Source organism: Asterias rubens, chromosome 16 (genome assembly GCF_902459465.1).
Source record: "Asterias rubens chromosome 16, eAstRub1.3, whole genome shotgun sequence".
In the NCBI taxonomy this organism is placed as follows: Eukaryota; Metazoa; Echinodermata; class Asteroidea; order Forcipulatida; family Asteriidae; genus Asterias; species Asterias rubens.
In genome coordinates this window covers 13,827,190-13,847,319 of record NC_047077.1, presented here as the reverse complement: position 1 = coordinate 13,847,319, position 20,130 = coordinate 13,827,190, and the positions used below count along the sequence as shown (strand labels likewise).

At 39.8% G+C, this 20,130-nt stretch overlaps 1 protein-coding gene across 2 annotated transcripts; it reads right to left on the bottom strand.

Moving 5' to 3' along the window:
* Window positions 1–1,287: 1,287 nt before the first annotated feature.
* Window positions 1,288–19,911, bottom strand: LOC117300874 (serine/threonine-protein kinase RIO3-like). 2 transcript variants are annotated; one of them, XM_033784727.1, is made up of 12 exons: window positions 19,802–19,911; window positions 18,758–19,039; window positions 13,496–13,659; window positions 12,473–12,598; window positions 11,185–11,297; window positions 9,803–9,946; window positions 8,428–8,555; window positions 7,575–7,739; window positions 6,464–6,623; window positions 4,421–4,591; window positions 3,563–3,670; window positions 1,288–2,087 (listed from the first exon to the last, which is right to left on the bottom strand). In XM_033784727.1, the coding sequence occupies exons 2-12, from the start codon at window positions 18,955–18,957 to the stop codon at window positions 1,902–1,904; spliced, it is 1,665 nt and encodes a 554-aa protein (XP_033640618.1). In that variant the 5' UTR covers window positions 18,958–19,039; window positions 19,802–19,911; the 3' UTR covers window positions 1,288–1,901. The 2 variants fall into 2 exon arrangements, with proteins under 2 accessions (XP_033640618.1, XP_033640619.1); XM_033784728.1 differs by lacking the exon at window positions 19,802–19,911 and adding an exon at window positions 19,666–19,730.
* Between the last annotated feature and the right edge of the window lie 219 nt (window positions 19,912–20,130).

Below are 20,130 nucleotides of genomic sequence, written 5' to 3'. Positions count from 1 at the left end.
TAAGCACAACAATTTGCTCAGCAATAATTTCTTTCTATATAAAAACAGGATTACCAACTTAATTTCTATTTGTTGCATATTGCTTGTTACTGGTACTTAGCCATTGTTTGCTTATCCTGAAAATCACGTGGAAATTTGGTTGGTAATCCTGTTTTTATCAAAGGATAAACAATTTCATGCTTAGAAAATTGTTGTGCTTAGCAACTCTATAAAGTAGGACCCTGGCTTCACCCCTAATATCTATTTCACTGAACTACTAATTTTTCATATAGATTTGGGCCCAATATATTGCTTAACAAATGTCTGCTGAGTATAAATGAGAAGGATACCAGTCACATAATGTACATTGTGACATTGTAGTTTGGCTGGTAACCTTGTTCTGGTAAGCAAAGTTTGTTGTGCTTAGACGACTAGAGACTTTTAGATAGCAGCTCTATGAAATTGGGCCCAGGCCATCCCATTAAATATATTGCTGCATGACCAGTGCGGTTGCTATTTGCATTTTTGTACAAGCTGCTTGCCGTATTTTGGCTTGGCCAAAACCAAAAAAAAACTCCAGTGTTGGTTAATATTTAACACCTACACCTGCCAAATCAAATACCGATAACCGGTAGACCGATTGCAATGACATCACAAGCTCAAAACAGTGCCCTCACTGGGGTCACGGAAGCCTTACCATAGGCCGAGAGTTGTGTGTAGCACATATACGCAGTATTCATTTGGCACTAGGTCTTGATTATTATTTAGCATGTCTAGCACCATGCCAAGCAAGACTGGTTAGGGCTAGGGCCATAAGCCCGGTGTGGCGTAGTCGGACATATCAGCACGTTGTTCGAACGGTTTTAGCTTTCCGGCGTGTTCAGTTTTCCGGGTGACCTGTCAGATACCGTGACCTGTCAGATACTGTAGTTCTCTCAGCAGTGACCCCCAAATTGTTTATATTACGATTCTTTTCTGTGTAGTCACATAATCTCTTGGCCCATCTTTACATGTATTCATGGGTACAACTTTAGGCAGGTCACCCCCCACTCTGCTTGCATAAAAAAACAACTCATACGATCCATGCGTTTGCCGCTAGTTGTACTCGACTCGTGGACGCCGCCATGACAGCTACCACAGGGTAATGGATAACTCAATACGGCACTAAAAATGGACTACTTTCGCTTGCTGTGCGCAGGCATCGCATGACGTAATGCTACCGTATTTGGTCATTCGGAAAACAGAACACAGCGGAAAGTTGAAACCGCCACACCGGTTCATACTTTCTACGAATGTGATACAAATTTTGACTTCACAAATTCGCAATGAATAATTCGCATCAGCTGACTTGTCTCAACAAAACAGCCCTGTGATGTCAACATTCGCAGGAATTAGAACCGGCTTTAGGCTGTCAGATACAGTTTTACAATAGAGTAACGACAGTTCAGTATAATTGAAGATAATGGAACATGCTTTAGTTGTGCTTGCCTTGATCACATCCCGGTTGGACAAGCGATAATTCAATACTTAACGGTATTGACCCCGCGTCGCCTAAAATTACACTTTACTGCAAAACGCGCAGCATAGAGTTATATATAAAAACGCACAGTGAAATTGCCCACCAGTATGGCGCATTCAAGATTTTTCTGCTGATGACGTCAGGTGAAATGGGTCAATACCACAGCGTCTCCTGGTGAAGTGACAACATGCCCATGGAATAATCTCCCTTATCAGTCCTACAAGTCCATTGCACAAGTCATCTTCATATGAAATTCTGCAAACTCTTGTCTTAAATTTGTCTTCACTTTGCTAAGCAGCTCGGAATAGACAACTAATATGATGGCGCTCTGCAAAATGCCTGCTGGTTGACTGATGGATTGATGTTATAATATCAGTTCTAATTATTTAAGAATTGATGATTTCTAAGACGATGTTTCCTCCTTCTCCTTCCCTTCGTCTGTCTCTTCGTTTCCTTCACTCTTCCGTCGCTCTTTGTCTTTTTGTTCCGCATTATCCGCGACTGAGCGCTCGAAGAAGTAATCAAATGCAAAGTTCTTCTCGTTCGGTACGAGAGATTTGTACTCCTCTGCTTCTGTGATGACTTCAATCTGTCAGAGTAAAGAATTTCATATTAAAATTTTTCTTTCATGAGGTATCACCCAGGCCGGACGGCCACTTCAAGGTGAGGGTCACACTTAACTGATTTGGGCTGTACCTGATCAACTGTCACATTGCAACCTACTCCTAGGCCTGAAAGAGGGTAACCCCTTCACAGTCCGTAAGGATGTTGGCATGGGTGTCATCCAAGAGGAGCCTGGCTGGTAGAGCAGTGATTTGGGCTGTAGACCCTGATCAACTGTCACCAGGGACACATTGCCACCTACTCCTAGGCCTGAAAGAGGGTAAACCCCTTCACAGTCCGTAAGGATGTTGGCATGGGTGTCATCCAAGAGGAGCCTGGCTGGTAGAGCAGTGATTTGGGCTGTAGACCCTGATCAACTGTCACCAGGGACACATTGCAACCTACTCCTAGGCCTGAAAGAGGGTAACCCCTTCACAGTCCGTAAGGATGTTGGCATGGGTGTCATCCAAGAGGAGCCTGGCTGGTAGAGCAGTGATTTGGGCTGTAGACCCTGATCAACTGTCACCAGGGACACATTGCAACCTACTCCTAGGCCTGAAAGAGGGTAACCCCTTCACAGTCCGTAAGGATGTTGGCATGGGTGTCATCCAAGAGGAGCCTGGCTGGTAGAGCAGAATGCACTTTCTTCCCAACTTAAAGACCTGCTTGAACGAAAATGTCAAGTCGTGAACTTTGCTGAATTCCACTTAAAATGTTTTCGATGAATAAGGAAATCGAGTCATATGATTATAAGCCGGTTTCAATTATGTAAAAAAACAATCATTTTGTATGTCCTTGTCCAGAGCTTTTCTGCGAGATTTGCGAAAAGCCCCGTTACGTAATCACTCTCAAAACGTCATAAGTAGATAAAGCCGCTTAGTTGCAGCGTGGATGTATAACAAAGTAAACTCCCACAAATGACGTCAGTGGCATTGTCCTTTGACGCCCGCTCTCAACGGCAGAAGTGTTTTTAGTTTTTCAAAAAACCTTTAGGTAGGGGCCTGATTTTTTAATCGATAATTACGAAAAGTTCAGAAGTGTACACATATCAAAATTACATTAAAATGGTGAACAAGTGCATTAAAAACAGGTAAAAATACAATTTCTGTTGAAAACATTCCGCTCAGGTAGCTGTTTAAGCAAGGGCCTATATTGCGTTAGTACAGCAGGATCCAAAACTGAATTACAAACTTGTTGCCACTATTGCATACCAACGCACATTTTGGGCCGTGGCTGAAGGCTAAAATTCTGCAAATTCAAAGTAAGTGTAATTAATGTCTTTCCTTTATTTCATTGTGGCAACAGTATTTTCAAAAGAAAGTCAGCACTCAAGAAGCTCAAAATGAAACCCAAAAAATAATACCGCGGGTGGACATGGAAATTTTGTCTATAAAAAACAAAATAAAGTTTTTAATTCAGAGTCATCTTCACATTATTTATGCCACCAAAGTTCATGGTTACCTGAGCTAAGAACTCCTGCTCGCTGCCATCTTGGAGATGTAGATCTGTGATTCTGTTGAAGAGCTCCCTCGGTGTTGAAACGTTGGGTACGCCTCGTTGAGTGAAGAACTACAACAGAAAGCATTACAAGAAGAAAACGATTATTAGCCAAACGATGAAGACAACCAAGGCGCACAAAGAGAACATGAATGGTAACAGTCAACAGAAAACTGGACACTGGCTTGGAAAGAACGTCTGAACAAATGTCTTTAAACTGGACATGAAGCACTGAAGGGATGTAGATGCGCAAATATGTCTTGAGAGAGCTTTCCAAAACAAGAACATCTTTAAAAGAAAGCAAAATTAGAAACATGACGTCATTGGATGTTAACAATAAAGGGTTTGTACATTCCACATAATAACTTTTTTATTGTAAAAAGGTCAAAGTCAAATTCAATTCAGGATTCACGTACAAAAATGTTCACAAACTTGCTTTGGAAGGGTACCAAATAGGATGTATAAATTTGGCACCATTTTAATGTGAGGTTCGAGACATGCTTGTCTGTTCATTTCATTTCATTTAGAAATTCTGGTTGTGAAACCAAGGACCTTCAGGAATTGATTCACTCTTCTAGCCAAGAACCCAAATGTTTTAGTAGTGGGAGGAAAACTCAAGAGAATTATTCTACGGAAAACCCATGCAGTCTGGTAGGGACTGAAAACCCAATCCACAAAGCGCCCAAAGACTTGGGTCGAACCAAAGTCCTAAAGGTGGTAGGCAAGGAAAGATAGCACTAAGCCAACCTGACCACCCAAATTTAGGCAGCATTCCATAACACCGTAAAATAGCTACAGTCATCTTCGACCAATCACACTTACGTTTGATACATTGGTGCAATCTCGTAGCAAGAACTTCAGCCCCTCTGGATGAAACGGCTTCACCGATTGGCTGACGTCGATAAACCAGACTTCGTGATTAAACCACAGCATGTTGTACTCGCTGAGATCAGCGTGCACCAGTTGACACCGTTTGTACATTCTTTCCATCATCTGAAGACAAAATATAAATGTAAAAATTTGATCACTGTTCACAAAAACCGAACCTAAAGACCAGCTTAAATGAAATTGGCACACAAGGGATCTTTGATAAAAAAATTTGAACATGTTTTCAATCAATAACAACATTGTTTCACATGAGATTAACCCTTTAGCACGCACGCAACATTAAACATAATGTCACACGCTCCTCAGTGCGCCAGGAAAATTCAATCGATTTCCAGCCCTATCCAGAAATTGTCGGATAACTGTTGGTGTGATTATTTTCTTGTGTTACAAGTTGAGTTTATTTTGTAGAGGATGGAATTATCTTTTGGATGATTTTCACAGTTGCTTTGTTTGTCTCACAAAATTCAAGCTTTCAGGTTGGAAACAAAAGAGAGATCAACAAAAATTTGAAAACATTGTTTGCGTATCGAGTGAAGGTTTTGTAGTGACTTATTACTATTTATATTAGTCATGCAACAGCCGTTTATTTTGGTACAGAAAACATGTACATTGTATATATTTGCTACATGCAACAGCAGTTGACTTTTTCCATGTGCTTCAGCTTTTTGCATGGGCAACGCCATCTTGTTTTATGAAGTCAACAGATGAACATGCATCATTTTATTGCTCCACCTTCGGTTTGATAACTTCAGTTAAGTTTCATTAAAGGGTATTCAGGAAAACCCTATCTGAACATTTCTAACACTGTATACTACATATCTCCGCTCCGAGTATTTTGAGGACGGATTCCGGCACCTTTTTCTGTGGAAAAGCGGAACAATTCTAAGTTCCAATTCGTGCAGTGTGATTCTAAATTTTTGGAGTACGTGCGCTACATTTGTACACAAGTGGCTCTACCACGCTTTGACCATCGCCGTGATTGATTCTTGGAAGAGTGGATGGTCATCTTATCAGTACTTTTAAGTAAGTAAATAGACAGTGTTTGCATTTACTTCAGTTTGTTTACGTTGAAAGTTGTGCACACAAGTTTTCTCAACTTTACTGTCGTCCGACAGGAAAACAAAGCTACAAAAAGTGGTTGAAAATAATCACAACATACCTTTAGGAATGAAAATGAATGCCTCTATTATCAACAGATACCTTCTGTACCTAAAATCTTTTGTAAAATCCTTTCAAATCGCGGTATTCCATGTGTAAAAACACCAGAAAGTTTGACGCGCATTACTGTGTACATGCGCGCATAGTACGTGGTACATCCCCTATACGGTCCGGCTACACAGAGAAAACGTACAGCTACACACAGAGAAAAGCACCAACTCATACATGCGTTGTTTGAAGGTGAAATGACTTTCGACCTTTGAACCTTACGTAATTTTTTCTTATGTGAACCATGTGCTATTTTTTAGACTGTTGTCATCTTGAGATCCCGCTCTATCTACGGCTGTTTGCTGTGTTATAATCGCATGTGTATAACTCAAAAAACTGTGCGGGCGGTATGCGTGGTCATACCAGGGCGCCTCCGGGTGTTATGCGGGCTAAAGGGTTAGACAGATTTTGATTGTGTCAAAAACAACCATTTTGAATACCCTTCTCCGGTGCTTTTAACAAGTATCTGCATAAAACCCTGTGATGTCACCATTCATGTTAGGTCATTTGTGGAGTCTATTGAGCAGTCTAAAATAATGTGTCACATCAATGAGCAGGGATTTGATAGGCTGTTGATAAAAAAAAGGAACTTTGAGCGCAAAGCGCGAAAGCATGCAAGCTTCAAAAACTTGCAACATGAAGCCCAATATTAACATTTATCTTTGGTGATTTTATGAATTTGATCTTTCAAAAAAAACCAGAATTTCATTTTTTTTTTTGTGGGGAGAATGAAGGGAGCCACAGTTTAATAAAGTTGCTCATGTGACTGACCTCTGTACACTGTTCGTAGGCAAGCAGCAGATCGTCGCTCGACAGCTCAGCATCCTTCAGCTTGGGAGCAGCCTTCTGATGGTCACCAATGAAGGAGAGTACCAGGATGTGTTTCTTGAGAAGGATGACCTCCGGGCAGCGGATACCGGCCTTTCGCATCCTGAGCAAAAATTTACAAAAATACCTTGTTTATCGACACATTAATCCGGAGGTCGTTGGTTTAAACCCTGCTCTAGTCATTTTTTTGTGTTCAATCCGACTTAAAACAAACACAGTCAGTTTCCCATGTGGTTTAGTATTTTAGTTGATAGACTTGTTTGTTACATAATAACCTGTGACATCACAAAAGACTAAAGCCATGTTCGCATTGGACTAATGTTTTACCGAGACAGTGGTTACCATTCCAAAAGGGGAACTTAATACCAGCATCCACCCTTGGATTAATGACAATGGTAAACTAACCGACACGATCGGTAAAACACACATACAAGAGAGTGCTACCGCAGTGACCTTTGACCGGGATACATGATAGCGAGAATGCAATAAGTGCGACCAGGCATCCATCCATGTAAACAATGCATGTTTAAGATGTGTCATCAAACGATCATGTGGTGCGGCAGGTAGATTGGGGGACCGGATGTGGCTTTTTACCAGGACGGCTTTGACCCTGATGGCCTTTGAACTGTACTGTTTGGCTCAGTTAAACTGCAGCCGATTTCACGAAACGCCAGGATTAATCCTATCTCGAGTTAGGACGAGTAACCCGTCTTAACTTAGGATGGGTTCAATGCGTCCTAACGTCTTAGGATCAAAACTTAACTCGTCCTAAGTCTTGGGATTAAAAGTTAAGAAGACTTTGGTGAAATCGACGGCTGGTAAATTTTAGCCAGGCAGGCGTGGGTCGGTTAAACTACCCATTCAAGTCTGGTAAGTTACCTGGGAGGAAAACATCTTGGGCTGTTCGCATTGGACTTGAAATGGGTAAGTTACCCATTTGCTCGGTTAATTTACCCAAATTAAGTCCAATGCAAATGGGGCTAAATACAAAATAGTTTATACATCCATAGGTTTCATTGTGATAACAATGTTGTCAAGGAAAATGATTACTTACTGATGGAGATTAAAGCGTTCTTTATCCGCCCACATACTGATAATCTTCCTGGGGTTCATGCGGCTGAGGGCGTCTGGGAGGTAACGCCTGCGAGTTCGAAACTCGTTCAGCGTCGTCTTGAAGACCTTGAGGGCGCACTCTCGAGGTACTAGCAATGTCTGATGGCTAAAGGTGCAAAACATAAGATGACTATTAGTTAAAGCCACACTGCAGCGATAACGAAAACGACATCGACACAAAGAGTACTTCTTATCTATAATTTAATACACATTTTGCTTTCTATTCTACCCCTCTGTGTTTTGTGGTTAAGTGACTGTAAAGACTAAGTTACAGTTGTCTATTTTTAAAGACCCTGGACGCTATTGGTAATTGTCAAAGACCAGTCTTCTCACTTGGTGTACGTATCTCAACAAAACATGCATAAAATAACAAACCTGTGAAAATTAGAGCTCAATTGGTCATCGAAATTGCGAGATAATAATGAAAGAAAAAAAACATCCTGTCACACAAAGTTGTGTGCTTTCAGAGGCTTGATTTTGAGACCTCAAATTCTAAATCCGAGGTCTTGAAATCAAATTCGCGGAAAATACAATGTCTCAAAAACTACGTCACTTCAGAGGGAGCCGTTTCTCACAATGTTTTATACTATCAACCTCTCCCCACTACTCGTTACGAAGTAAGGTTTTATGCTAATAATTATTTTGAGTAATTTCCAACAGTGTCCACTGCCTTTAATCCTTGAAGATGTATTGACATCTGCTCCTTTTACAAATGGGCTCAAAAACAACGGAAGTCACCAGCTCCTTTTAACTGTTTATAAAAATGAACAAAAATGCCCAACTATAATACTGACCTTCCTCCATTGGCATGTAACACAACAGCTTCTTTTCCAGTGCTGATTGTACCATTCACTGATTCTAAGAGACCACTATTTACCAACTTGAACAGCAGAAGTCTGGTGTTGGGATCCATGGCCATGACCTAGAAGTATAACAAACGTAAGTCAGGTTATTGACTTTTAACCACTTCATGTTGGATGACCACTTTTTCCCCGAAAAAAACCGGTTCATACTTCCTGCAGATGCGAACGCGAAGCAAACTTTGAAGTTATGGCTGTTTTCACAGCCAAAGTTGCAGGAGTTGAAATCTGCCAATTATTCATTGCGAGTTTCACACTTTTGCATTAGCAGGAAGTATGAACCAGGCTTAATTGGCTTTTGGTGAATATTGTTTACGCCCGTACAACTTCGGAGCACCATCTATTTTTGTGCAGTTAGTCTGATGGCTGATGTGTGTGTCCGCCCAAATATTGGCTGAACACAGGAATGCACCTACATATACTGTGCTATGCTTGGTTTTTCTCCATAGAAAGGGATAGATGGAACTGGAACTCATGTTGGGAATCTCCCTTTTTGAGATTTTTGTGTGATCCCTGTTTCTAGAAATGGGTATCATCCACTAGGCATGCTAGGGGCCTGGCTGTTATAGCAGAATGCACTTTCTTCCAACTTCTTCTTGTACAAAGCAATTATGGTACAAGGGAAAAATTGTCATGACCAGGATTCAAACCTACACTCTGCTGGAGTAAACACAAGAGCTTCGGCCTGGTGAACAAGACCGCACACAGCCACGACACACCTAAATTAATACAATCATCTCACTTTTCAAAATTGCAAAGGTCGCGGGTTTGAATCCCACACAAGAAATATTCCTGTGATTTTTTTTTCACACAGAACTTGGGAACGTACTGAGTATACAGTGCAAACACACGTCAGTGTATGGGTAAAACCAAAATTAATAGTAATGTTTTGAGGTTTGTCGATTGCAAACCATAATAATAATAATAATAATAATAATAATAATAATAATACACGGTTTTTATATAGCGCTTTTTCACGGGGTGTCTCAAAGCGTTGCCGACATTATACCCCTGGTCACTGGGCCTTAAATCATTCCTTAAACCATCTCATTTCCCTGGGGAGTATACAGCCTGTGCGACAATTATATGCGCTATATGGCTAAACCAATCACAAGAACCATCTCTGCCCTCACAGGTACCCATTTACCCCTGGGTGGAGAGAAGCAATTATAGTTAAGTGTCTTGCTCAGGAACACAAGTGTCACGACCTGGATTCGAACCCACACTCTGCTGAACAGAAGCATCAGAGCTTGAGTTCGGTGCTCTTACCCACTCGGCCACGACACCCCACCATGAGCAGTGAACTTACCGCAGTGGAGTGCTCCTTCTTCTCATGGACTCTGTGTGTTTTACGCTCTGCTGTCTGACTGTGTTGTTTAAGGGTATTGAAGACGCTGTTTGGAAGCTTCATGTCCATCCCAACATCATCTCCACTATTGAAACCAGGAGGGAACTAAAAAACAAACCAAAAAATAAACAAACAGAGAGGTTAAAATTAAAACAAAACTACGTTATGCCCGGCCACCTTTTAAACGTACAGGTATCAAAGTAACACCATGACAGGGCCACAGAAACTGATGTCATTTCTGTGGACGATAAACCACTGCCAGAATTGGTCTCATCTCTCATGAGCGAGCCTGTGCCAGAAATCACTCTGTTTGATGAGGTATCTCTATTTTTCTATAAGTGGATATGTATTTGTTTGTACTTGTTTTATGCCCTACTCTACCCTACCCTACTCATTATATATCACCGGTCACCAGGATTTTCCAGTCTGCAACTCAACGGTTTCAACAGACCCTCCACAGGTCGTAGTAAGAAACTTATTTTATAAGCATATCCATTTTATCTTTTCCCTATCCCTACCTCTTCTTCAGAACACTTTCTGCTAGCCATCAATTGTTTCTAAAATAGAAACTTTGATTGGCTATAATTTTCCCGCTTCTGTCTGGATCCCTCCCTGAATCCCTTTCCTCTCTCTTTTTCTATGTTGTTTGTACTTGTTTTATGCCTCTGAAGAAGGTCCGGTTAGGATTGAAAGCTAAGGCCATCTACCCTACTCATTATTTATTGATATTTCTACATATAAATCAGCACTAACTTAAAAAAAAAAAACTATCTATGACCCTACCTTTAAAAACAGAATTATTGTTTTTTATTGAGAGTTAATAGTATTTTTTATTAAAAGTGAAGATTTTAAATTATTTTGATAAGGAAGAAACCTTGAAGGAGTGTTTCATTTGCAAGAAAAAAGAAAGAAAAATAAATAATTATAAAAACAAGACACACACAAAAATAAAATAACTTCCTTGTTTCAGTCATGACACATACACAAGAACAAGGCAACATTTGCAGCTTGTAATCAAGGAGATTTTGTCGATCAATCAAGGACATTTTTAGAGAAAATAGAATTGAGCTATTGCAATCTGCTTACAAACTAAAAGGACCTATGGAATAAATGCAAACAAAGTTAATGGACTGACATTAAGATCCTGGCAGAGTCTTTCACAAAGGCTAAAGGCTTAATTTTAGACTTTGAAAAATACTGCAAGGATCAAAACCTCAGGCCATTAACTATTTTTATATTATATTTAGAATTTACTTTAATAACATAATGGGGAAAGGTTTCCATATCAGGGGATATTTTCAAAAGTTTTATATCCTTTCTAATAATGTTTTGTATTTTCCTACCTTCTCCATAACTTTTGAGGCATTTTTTCTGCCGCAGACGGCTGCATCATGCTTCGTGATCAACACTCCATTCTTGTCTCTGGTGGTTTGAACTTTCTTAGGCGAGGACACGTCTGTTACATACATGTAGTAGATTTAAAAACAAGAGAGAATTAAAAAAAAATAATTATGCTTAGCAAAGTAGTGTAAAAGGCGGCAAAGCATACCATTCCACATGTACCAACTGTGGCTGGTATCCTGTTTATTCTTGCTTAGTATGACTTCCTTACGACAAGGGATTTATTTCCGAAAAGAAGATCAAAGAGAGTAAAGAGCAATCATGGAACGCAAGATTAGATGAGAATCCCTAGGCGTTAGAATCCCCAGCCGTGACACTTGTGTCCTTAAGAAAGTCACTTAGCCATTGCTTCTTCCTTCGGATGGGACGTAAAGCAGTTGGTCACATGTGTTGTGTATCGCATGTAAAAGAACCCATAATCGAAAAGTGAAGGGGGTTCACCCCGTGTTCCTGGCTGTGGCTGCTGAATGCAACGTAGCACCTTGTAAACCCTTATACGGTGCTTAATAATTGGGTCTCAGAATTCATCACTGCAATAACCTATCTTTCTAAAAGTTTGTACATACTCAGCGCCTTGAGTACCTTGTTTGGTAGGTACGTGCGCTAAATTATAAGTTATCACACTAGCCCGAGTGGAATTTGGAAACATATAGTGCTTCTGCATCCCATATCCAACGAGGCCGAAAACAAATTGATCTTCCAGTCTCCAGTGCAACGTGCAAAGTTTAAAATTTTAGAACGTTATTTCGCTACGAACAGCATGCATGCACACAAAGTTTCGAATTAAATTTGTGCACTGTCCGTATACGGAGCGTGACGCATTGACATTCACAATACGCACTGTGTAATAAAAACAGAGGAAGTACATGTAGGATATAAAACAGAGGAAGTAGTATCTTATAAGTTATCGCACAAGCGCGAGTGGAATACGGAAAAATATAGCACTTCTGCGTCCCATATCCAACAAGACCGCAGGCCGAGTTGGATATGGGACGCAGACGCGCTATATTTTCCGTAGCATTATAGGTTTTTATCACCACTCATTCTGCCAATCTGATTGGAGGATTAGCGCGTACTTGAAGATAAATGTTTTTATCCCCCTAGTAGTTCGAGCATCTTGGTGGATTAGCGCATACTGGAAGATAAAAGACTATATAAGACTTTGATATTATAAGAAGTGAAATAATCTAGGGAAATAATCTTAGGAATTATCTCTGGAGGATTTCCTACCTTTATCTACATACAACTCCCAATCATCATCATCGCTGTCATTATCAACATCAAAGGAAAACTCATCGACCTCATCCCTACGTATAGCTGGATGCACTGTGCGGTAGTTTGCATACGAAATGCCAACTGGAAAAAAGTCAAATGGTTAGTGATAATAATTACTCGTAGTTTAGTTTTTGTAAAAAATAACACAAGGGGGTTTCGAAGAGAATAAAAGAAAAAATATTACTATTTTCTATTGAAAAATTAGTGTCTTATTTTAATATAATAATATGTAAAAATTTGGTCAAAATTGTTCATATAACTGAAATGTTTGACATTTCCTAATTGAATTGGAAGAAAAACTAAATTTGGGTCATGAATAAAAAATAAAATAAAAAATATCTCTGTTGGCCTTGTCTTGGCTTTGATGCCCTTTCAAAACTTCCCCAAAGACTTTTAAAATAATATTGCAATGGAAATGCCCCTTGCACAATGAAAATGGCCTTGCCCTCTCAAAAGACGAACCTTCAGGCCTGATTTAAGAGAGAACAGTTAATAATAATAATTATAATATTTTTTAAAGGGCATACATGTATATTACTGTTTTGAATTATTACCGGGTTTTGAATTATATTGAGAGTTGTACGAAGACTCTGGACACTATTGGTAATTGTCAAAAGACCAGTCTCCTCACTTGGTTTATCTCAGCGTATTCATGAAATAACAAACGTGTGAAAATTTGAGCTCAACTGGTCGTTGAAGTTGCGAGATAATAATGAAAGAAAAAAAAACACCCTTGTCACACGAAGTTGTGTGCTTTCAGATGCTTGATTTCAAGACCTCAAAACCTAATCATAAGGTTTCGAAATCAAATTCTTGCAAAATAACTTCTTTCTCGAAAACTACATCACTTCAGAAGGAGCCGTTTCTCACAATATTTATAATATCAACAGCTCCCCTTTACTCGTTACCAAGTAAGGTTAAATGTTAGTAACCATTTTGAGTAATTACCAATAGTGTCCAGTGTCTTTAATACTCTACCTTTACTGTTGGCGTTCTGTTTTCTCTCTTCAACATCTAGAAGGGCGTCGTGTTCTTTATCAAACTGAAGTTGTAGCATCTGAGCCAGTAGAAGATCACTCTCTGTCGCAGCGTCGTCTCCATTTCCCTCCAGAGTCAGTGCATACTCAAGGTCTGTCAGGGCACTGAACAAATGAGAGAATGATTAACAAAAAATTCATAATCCTAATGCAACAATGCAATGCAGTGCTTTATCATAAGTTCGTCTTGTACTGCGATTATTATGGATAAGATGCTTAACCGGTCAACTGTTCAAAACGGAAATAGACTTGAAAACCATTTCTAAATTTTCCTTTGAGGTTAAATGAAGCCCACAGTAAAAAAAATATGAAACCTCCCTTTTTTGGGTGGAAAGTTCTGGGTAAATCCTCTACAAATGTATTTTCAATAACTGTTGTACATTTTGCTTTATATACATGCAGCATATAAAATTAATAATAATAATAACTACACTTGAAATGTGCACATATCCACCCTGCTGGGTGTTCAGGGCGTATCTGTGGTTTGTGGATTTATGGCTATGAAGACAGAGTGTAGTGTGTAATTTTTAATCCTGGTCAATCCTGGAAAGTGGGTTGACATTCGCTTTGTTTACAGATCGGCTCATAGTTCGGATTGGAATCAGTAGAAATGATTCAACAGTTGACCAGAAGTCACAAGTGCTTTTTAATCGATCAGGAAAACCCCCATCTGGGGTAAAAGCGCCCATGGGGTAAAAACGCCCACTTGACTTGTTTCTTCCGCTAGTAAAAAAAGACAAATAGAATTACTAAATGAAATATATTTCTATTAAGGACAATGCATGGGAAATATAATAAAAAGAAGAATTAAACTCATTAACATGTTTTAAGGATGCATAGTTGCTGTAAAAAAAAAAAAAAATTAAACAGTTTTGAAAAATGCCTGTCGAAGGTTTAACCTACTAAACCTAAAAAAGAAAAAAAACCAGCACATTGTGTATTTTTTTTATTGTTCCATAGTTGATATATATTCAGAAGGGTTAACTACAAAGTAATAAATGATCACAATATTCAAATGAATTTTAATATTTTGCTTACTATTGTTTTGCAAGTGGGCGTTTTTACCCCAGGATAAATCAAGTACCTCGGGGTAAAAACGCCCAGTAGCATCCTTTAACATTGAACTCTATTAAAGCCCCATTAGTCATCAAAAACCTCATTATAAATAATTTGACAGCCAAATTTGTATCTGCCTCATTAACTAACCACCCTTCCCACTTGTTGTCTTTTGTGTTGTCCAACCTCTTTTGGTCATACCAGCCCCTCCCTCTGCCCCCCCCCTCCGTCAACCTCTTCTCCGTTCATCTCTTGTTGTCCTGTGTGCTCTGATCTATTTCCACCACTTGACTGTCTCTGTTACAACAGTAGGCCTTACCTATTACTGTTTGAGTGTGTTGTGTCCTCATTAAAATCTGGGAGGTAGATTCTGTCACATGCGCAGCACATGCGCAAAACATGTGAGAGCACATGCGAGAGCACATGTGAAAACACATGCACAGCCTGTGGACACACATGCATACATGACATGTTGTACAAGTACTGTATCTTTCAGAAGCCAGTCACACTTGGGGCTCACAGGAAGGACTCTTTTACTGAAGGTAAATATTTCAATTTCAATATTCCTACAAACTTTTAAACAATCTATTAGGCCAGTGCTATGTAGTCAATATTTCTTCATTAAGGCTTGCATACAAGTGCATGTAGGTCTGAAATATTAGGGTCAAGTTGTTAAGATTACATAGACCTACTGGTATTGCGTGTACCAGGCATATGCCTATGAGTTGGTCTTGCTATCCTACCATAGGCCTTGGTGCCTGCATCCACAGCAGCCCACTACATAATTAGTGCTGCCCGTATTTCAAGGGTAAACAGTAACCCTACATGCCCTAGGGCATTTTTCAAGGTGCAAGGTGGCATTGGCTTTATTTAATTGAGTGATTTTTCTTCCCCAACCTTTCGCATTCCAAACACTATTCTGTTGCCTAGCCTTTAGCCTTTCTTACATCTTTTTTTTCAGAGCAAGATGCCTCGACAGTATCAGAAAACTGGTTTGCGACAAAAGTATAGCACAATCACTCTAAAAACTGCCCTCTGCCGAGTGCAGAGAGGTGAAATAAGTCAACGTGAAGCAGAAAGGCAATACAAGATTCCAAGACGAACACTCAGAGAGCACATCGCAGATCCCAATCTTAAATACGGATCAGGAAGAGCTACAGACCTTTCGCATGCAGAGGAGGAACTCTTGGTAACAGCCATTATTGCAGCTGAGGAGTAAGCATGCTTAATGGAGAAATCAGATATACTAGACATCACAGAAGAGTATGTCGCATCTCTGGCAAAGAAGACCCGGTTCAAGAATAACCGTCCAGGCGACGATTGGTTCTACGGCTTCACAAGACGCTGGATGACTGAACTTGCTCCTAGAAAACCAGAGGTGTTAACCATCTCTAGGGCTACATCCTGCAATGAGTTTGTCATATCAAAGTTCTTTGACATTTTAGAACAGAAAGTTGATGAGCTAGGAATCCGTGATTCTCCTGCTCAAATCATCAATCTGGATGAGACAGGCTTTGTCACCGATCCAAAATGCAAGAGAGTATTTGTAAAGAAAGGGAAACGCAACCCCAGTGTTGTCATTCCAGGTAGTGGGAAAGAAATGTACACTGTCTTGGGATGTGTTGCTGCAAATGGTAAAGTGTTCCCCCCATATATCCTCTACAAGGCCAAGAACTTGTATGATTCTTGGTGTGTTGGTGGTCCTTATGGTGCAGGGTACTCGACAACTGATTCAGGATGGATGGAAGGGACAACACTGGCCTCATGGTTCGAGAAGCGCTTCTTATACCACGTCAGACACATCAAGAAACCCATTCTGGTTTTGTTCGATGGGCACAGTAGTCACATCACTGTAGATCTAATAACCACAGCCAAAGCACACGATGTGCACCTTCTCTGTATGCCACCGCACTGTTCGCACGTTCTACAACCATTAGATGTTGGTGTGTTTGGCCCTGCCAAAAAAGACTGGAGCAAAATCCTGAAGCGGCACTACAAGGGTAGTCGACTGAAAAGTGTTGACAAGTCAACTTTTCCTGGCCTGCTGAAGCAGCTGTATGCTAAGGCTTTCCGTAAAGAGCATGTTATCTCTGGCTTCATGAAAAGCGGAATATATCCAGTGGACAGACATGCCATTCCCACAGAGAAGCTTCTTCCAGCCAAGGTGTTCTTCCGTCCAGATACAGATACACGTAGGCCTACATGTAGCACGGTACAAGTTAATCAGGACACACAGATGAGTCCAGACCAAGTTGCAGCTTCATGTTCCAGTGTAGATGAAGGTGAGACCACACAGCCAACACTTAGTCCAGCACCTGATCTTTCTTGGGACACACAGAGTCCAGCCCACGTTAGCTCTCCACCAAGTCCATTGGTTTCTCCTTCTAGTGAAGATGACTCCCTCACTGATCCTCTCACGCCAAAGCGAGCAATGAAGGTCGCTGTGCTTAACTCACTTCAGAAACGACAGGCACCAGTTAATGAAAAGAAAAGGGGGAAAGCTGTGAAGAGATCATTTGGGGAATGCCTAACAGAAGATGAAGTGGTTGTAAGGCTTCAAACAGAAGAACAAGAAAAACAGAAAAAGAAAGCAGAAATCAAAGCGAAAGAACAACTGGCTAAAAGTAAGAAAGAGCAGCTGCAAAAGAATCGAGAAGTAGCAAAAGAGAAAAAAGACCTAGCACAGAAGAGGAAAATGGAACAAAAGAAAATGCAAGCGACATCGAATGACAACAAACAAGAAACACTAGTAGCGTCACAGGCAGCAGCTTCATCAGGGACAGTACACTCGGCAGGATCTTCTGAAAACGTGATTTCTGCAAATTATCAAGTGGGAGAATATGTGGCAGCTATATATGAGGAGGATTTATACATTGGAGTAGTGATGCTACCAATCACTCCGACTCATGTGACCGTCAAATACATGCTGCCTCGTGGCACCAACAGATTCATTTGGCCAGAAAAAAATGATGACATTCTCCAGACTCGACGCTGTGATATCCTCTGCAAATTACAGACCATCATTCCAACTACTGCACGCCACTGGGGATTAAATCAAGAAGACTTGGCTAAAACTATGGTCAAATTCAATAAATGGCAGATAAATATGCATTGAAATAGCTACTATCACAAAGCAGGCTAGAAACATATATGTAAATTTATGACTAATAACATTGATTTTGCTTGGGGTAAAAACATGATTGACTTTAGTAAGGCATGTTTCAAGCTGAATTGACCGAATATGTTTTAAAGTTGCTTGTAAAAGCATGATGTAAGATATAGAGTCAAAGCTTTCTAAGTAATACTGAAAAAAAAGAAAAAAAGAAAGAAAAAAACAGTTTTAGTATGAAATGCGTCTTCTAATCTTAGGTCTTAAAAGAAATATCAGTGATCCAAGCTTGATTTTACAAAGAGCTAAGAATGGCCTTATTTGCAAATCTTTGCAATCTTAACTGACAAGTCATTTTAACATGAGTCTTAGTGCTTTGTGAAATCAGGAGCTTCTGGGACGATTTCCTGGGAACAGTGTGCTTCGGTTATGGGCTTTGTAACCTTAGACCTTTCAAAGTTGGTACATAAAATAGGTGTTAAAGTTTGTTGTGCGTTAATTATGTGCGCTAATGTTTCAACCTTCCACATAAAATTACGGTTTCAAATGATTGAGTTTATAGTTATATAATGAACTAACTGTGTTTAAAAAATTGTTTGTAGTTAGTGTAGGTTCCTCAATATTGAATCAATTGAATAAATATGATTCCACTACAAAAACCTGTATATAATAGCAATCGCTTTTGGGGGTTTACATATGCGCGGGCGTTTTTACCCGGGTCTTGGGCGTTTTTACCCCAACACCCGGGTAAAAACGCCCGCCAAACTTCCTTTCAAAAAGCAAGGAAAATTTCCCTTTATCAACATAGTGAGTTTAATTTTATATTTGCACACAATAGAGGAGATATGTAATGGATAAAACCACACATTAATTTCCCTCTGTCTCCAAGAAATTCGGAGACATTTCTCATAAACTAGAAAAACGGGCGTTTTTACCCCAGTTTACTGGTTATTTTCTTTTTTGTTGTCTTGATAACTGTTACTTTTTGTTTGTCTTAACCCCCCCACCCCCTTACCGCCCACTCTCAGTAATATTTACCTTGATGACATTTCTGCGCCAGCAGCGACAGTCTTTGTTGGCTTTCCCACTTCCTCTTCTCTCTGTAAATTTTTGGCAAATTCTTCGTCCATCACGCTGGCAAGAGAGCAGGCAGGTGGTGTCTGAGTAGCGACCTTCCACGGGTTGCGCATGGGTGAAGTCTCCACCATAGGTTGTGCTACTTTCCCGCTGGCGGCCATGTTACTTGATATAGTACGGATGAGACTCTGGAAATGATTCGTCGTGGCTGGTGAGCTCTGTACCAGGTTGAAATCTGTTATGCTTTCAAAGCAAGGAGAAAATACAACTACAATTTAATAAAACGCACTCAGAATAATTTATCATCAATGTTTACACGGATAATAGATGATTGATAATCAATGATGATGACAGTTCACACAGCTATTATGTCAGTGAGCAATGACACAAATTTACAATAACATTTCCTTCAGAATAATAATCATTGTCTGCGAATTTCCATCCTTTTTTTCTATGGAATAAAGTGCATTGTCATGTCACAAGAAAATCACAAGGGAAGTCTGGTCTATTCCATTTTATGACGTGACAATGGTGTGTGTGTGTGATGAATCCAGGTAACCAGGTTGCAGCGAGGGCCTAGACTAGAATTAGAGCAGTCAATGCTGACGGACTACCTACATATCATGATGTAGATGATGTCACCACAAACAAATCTTAAACTACATACTCATTCACTGACTTTGAGTTTGACTACACATTTATACACAAGATCAGAAGAAGCTACACTCAACCATCTTGACAAAAAGAATGGGCAAAACTAATACACAATTACTAGTTTAAGCAACACAAAACAAACCATTTAAACTGACATTAGGCCTATTATTAAATTAATTAACAAAACAATAACATGGCCAGCAAATTACACTAACACAGGGCAGCTGACGGGCAGAACGGTAAAAAACGTGGAAGTAAAACCGAATCTACTTGATTTGTTCCAGATCTTGCCACACTAAATCTGTATATAATTTAAATGTAAATTACTAAATCTATTGCATATATACTCACCTTTTCCTACACACAAAGCACTGGTTTTTTCGACAAAATTATAAATATAGAACCATTCGTCAGCTTGTGTTTCCACATCCGAAAGAAAACACTTTTTCACAAGGTGGTGCAATAAGAGTTTCACCACGAGAGACGTCCAGCTGGAGCTCTGTAATTGCGTTTGAAATAATAACAATTTAGTCTGGTCTCCCTTCTTTATGGTGAAGCAGCTGGTTTGCAAGGCCAGCGTATGACAACAGAGGGCGCAACACATTTTTGCGGATAATCGAAAGCGCTTTAATTGTAGTCATAAAATGAAATGTTACATCCATAAAATTATATATGTGATT

Coding starts and splice junctions, on each gene's coding strand:
- LOC117300874 (XM_033784727.1), bottom strand. CDS start 18,957: ATGGCCGCCAGCGGGAAAGTAGCACAACCTATGGTGGAGACTTCACCC. Junction 13,660..18,757: donor GGCGCAGAAATGTCATCAAG/GTAAATATTACT, acceptor TCATTTGTTCAG/TGCCCTGACAGACCTTGAGT. Junction 8,556..9,802: donor AGAAGGAGCACTCCACTGCG/GTAAGTTCACTG, acceptor TTATACTTCTAG/GTCATGGCCATGGATCCCAA.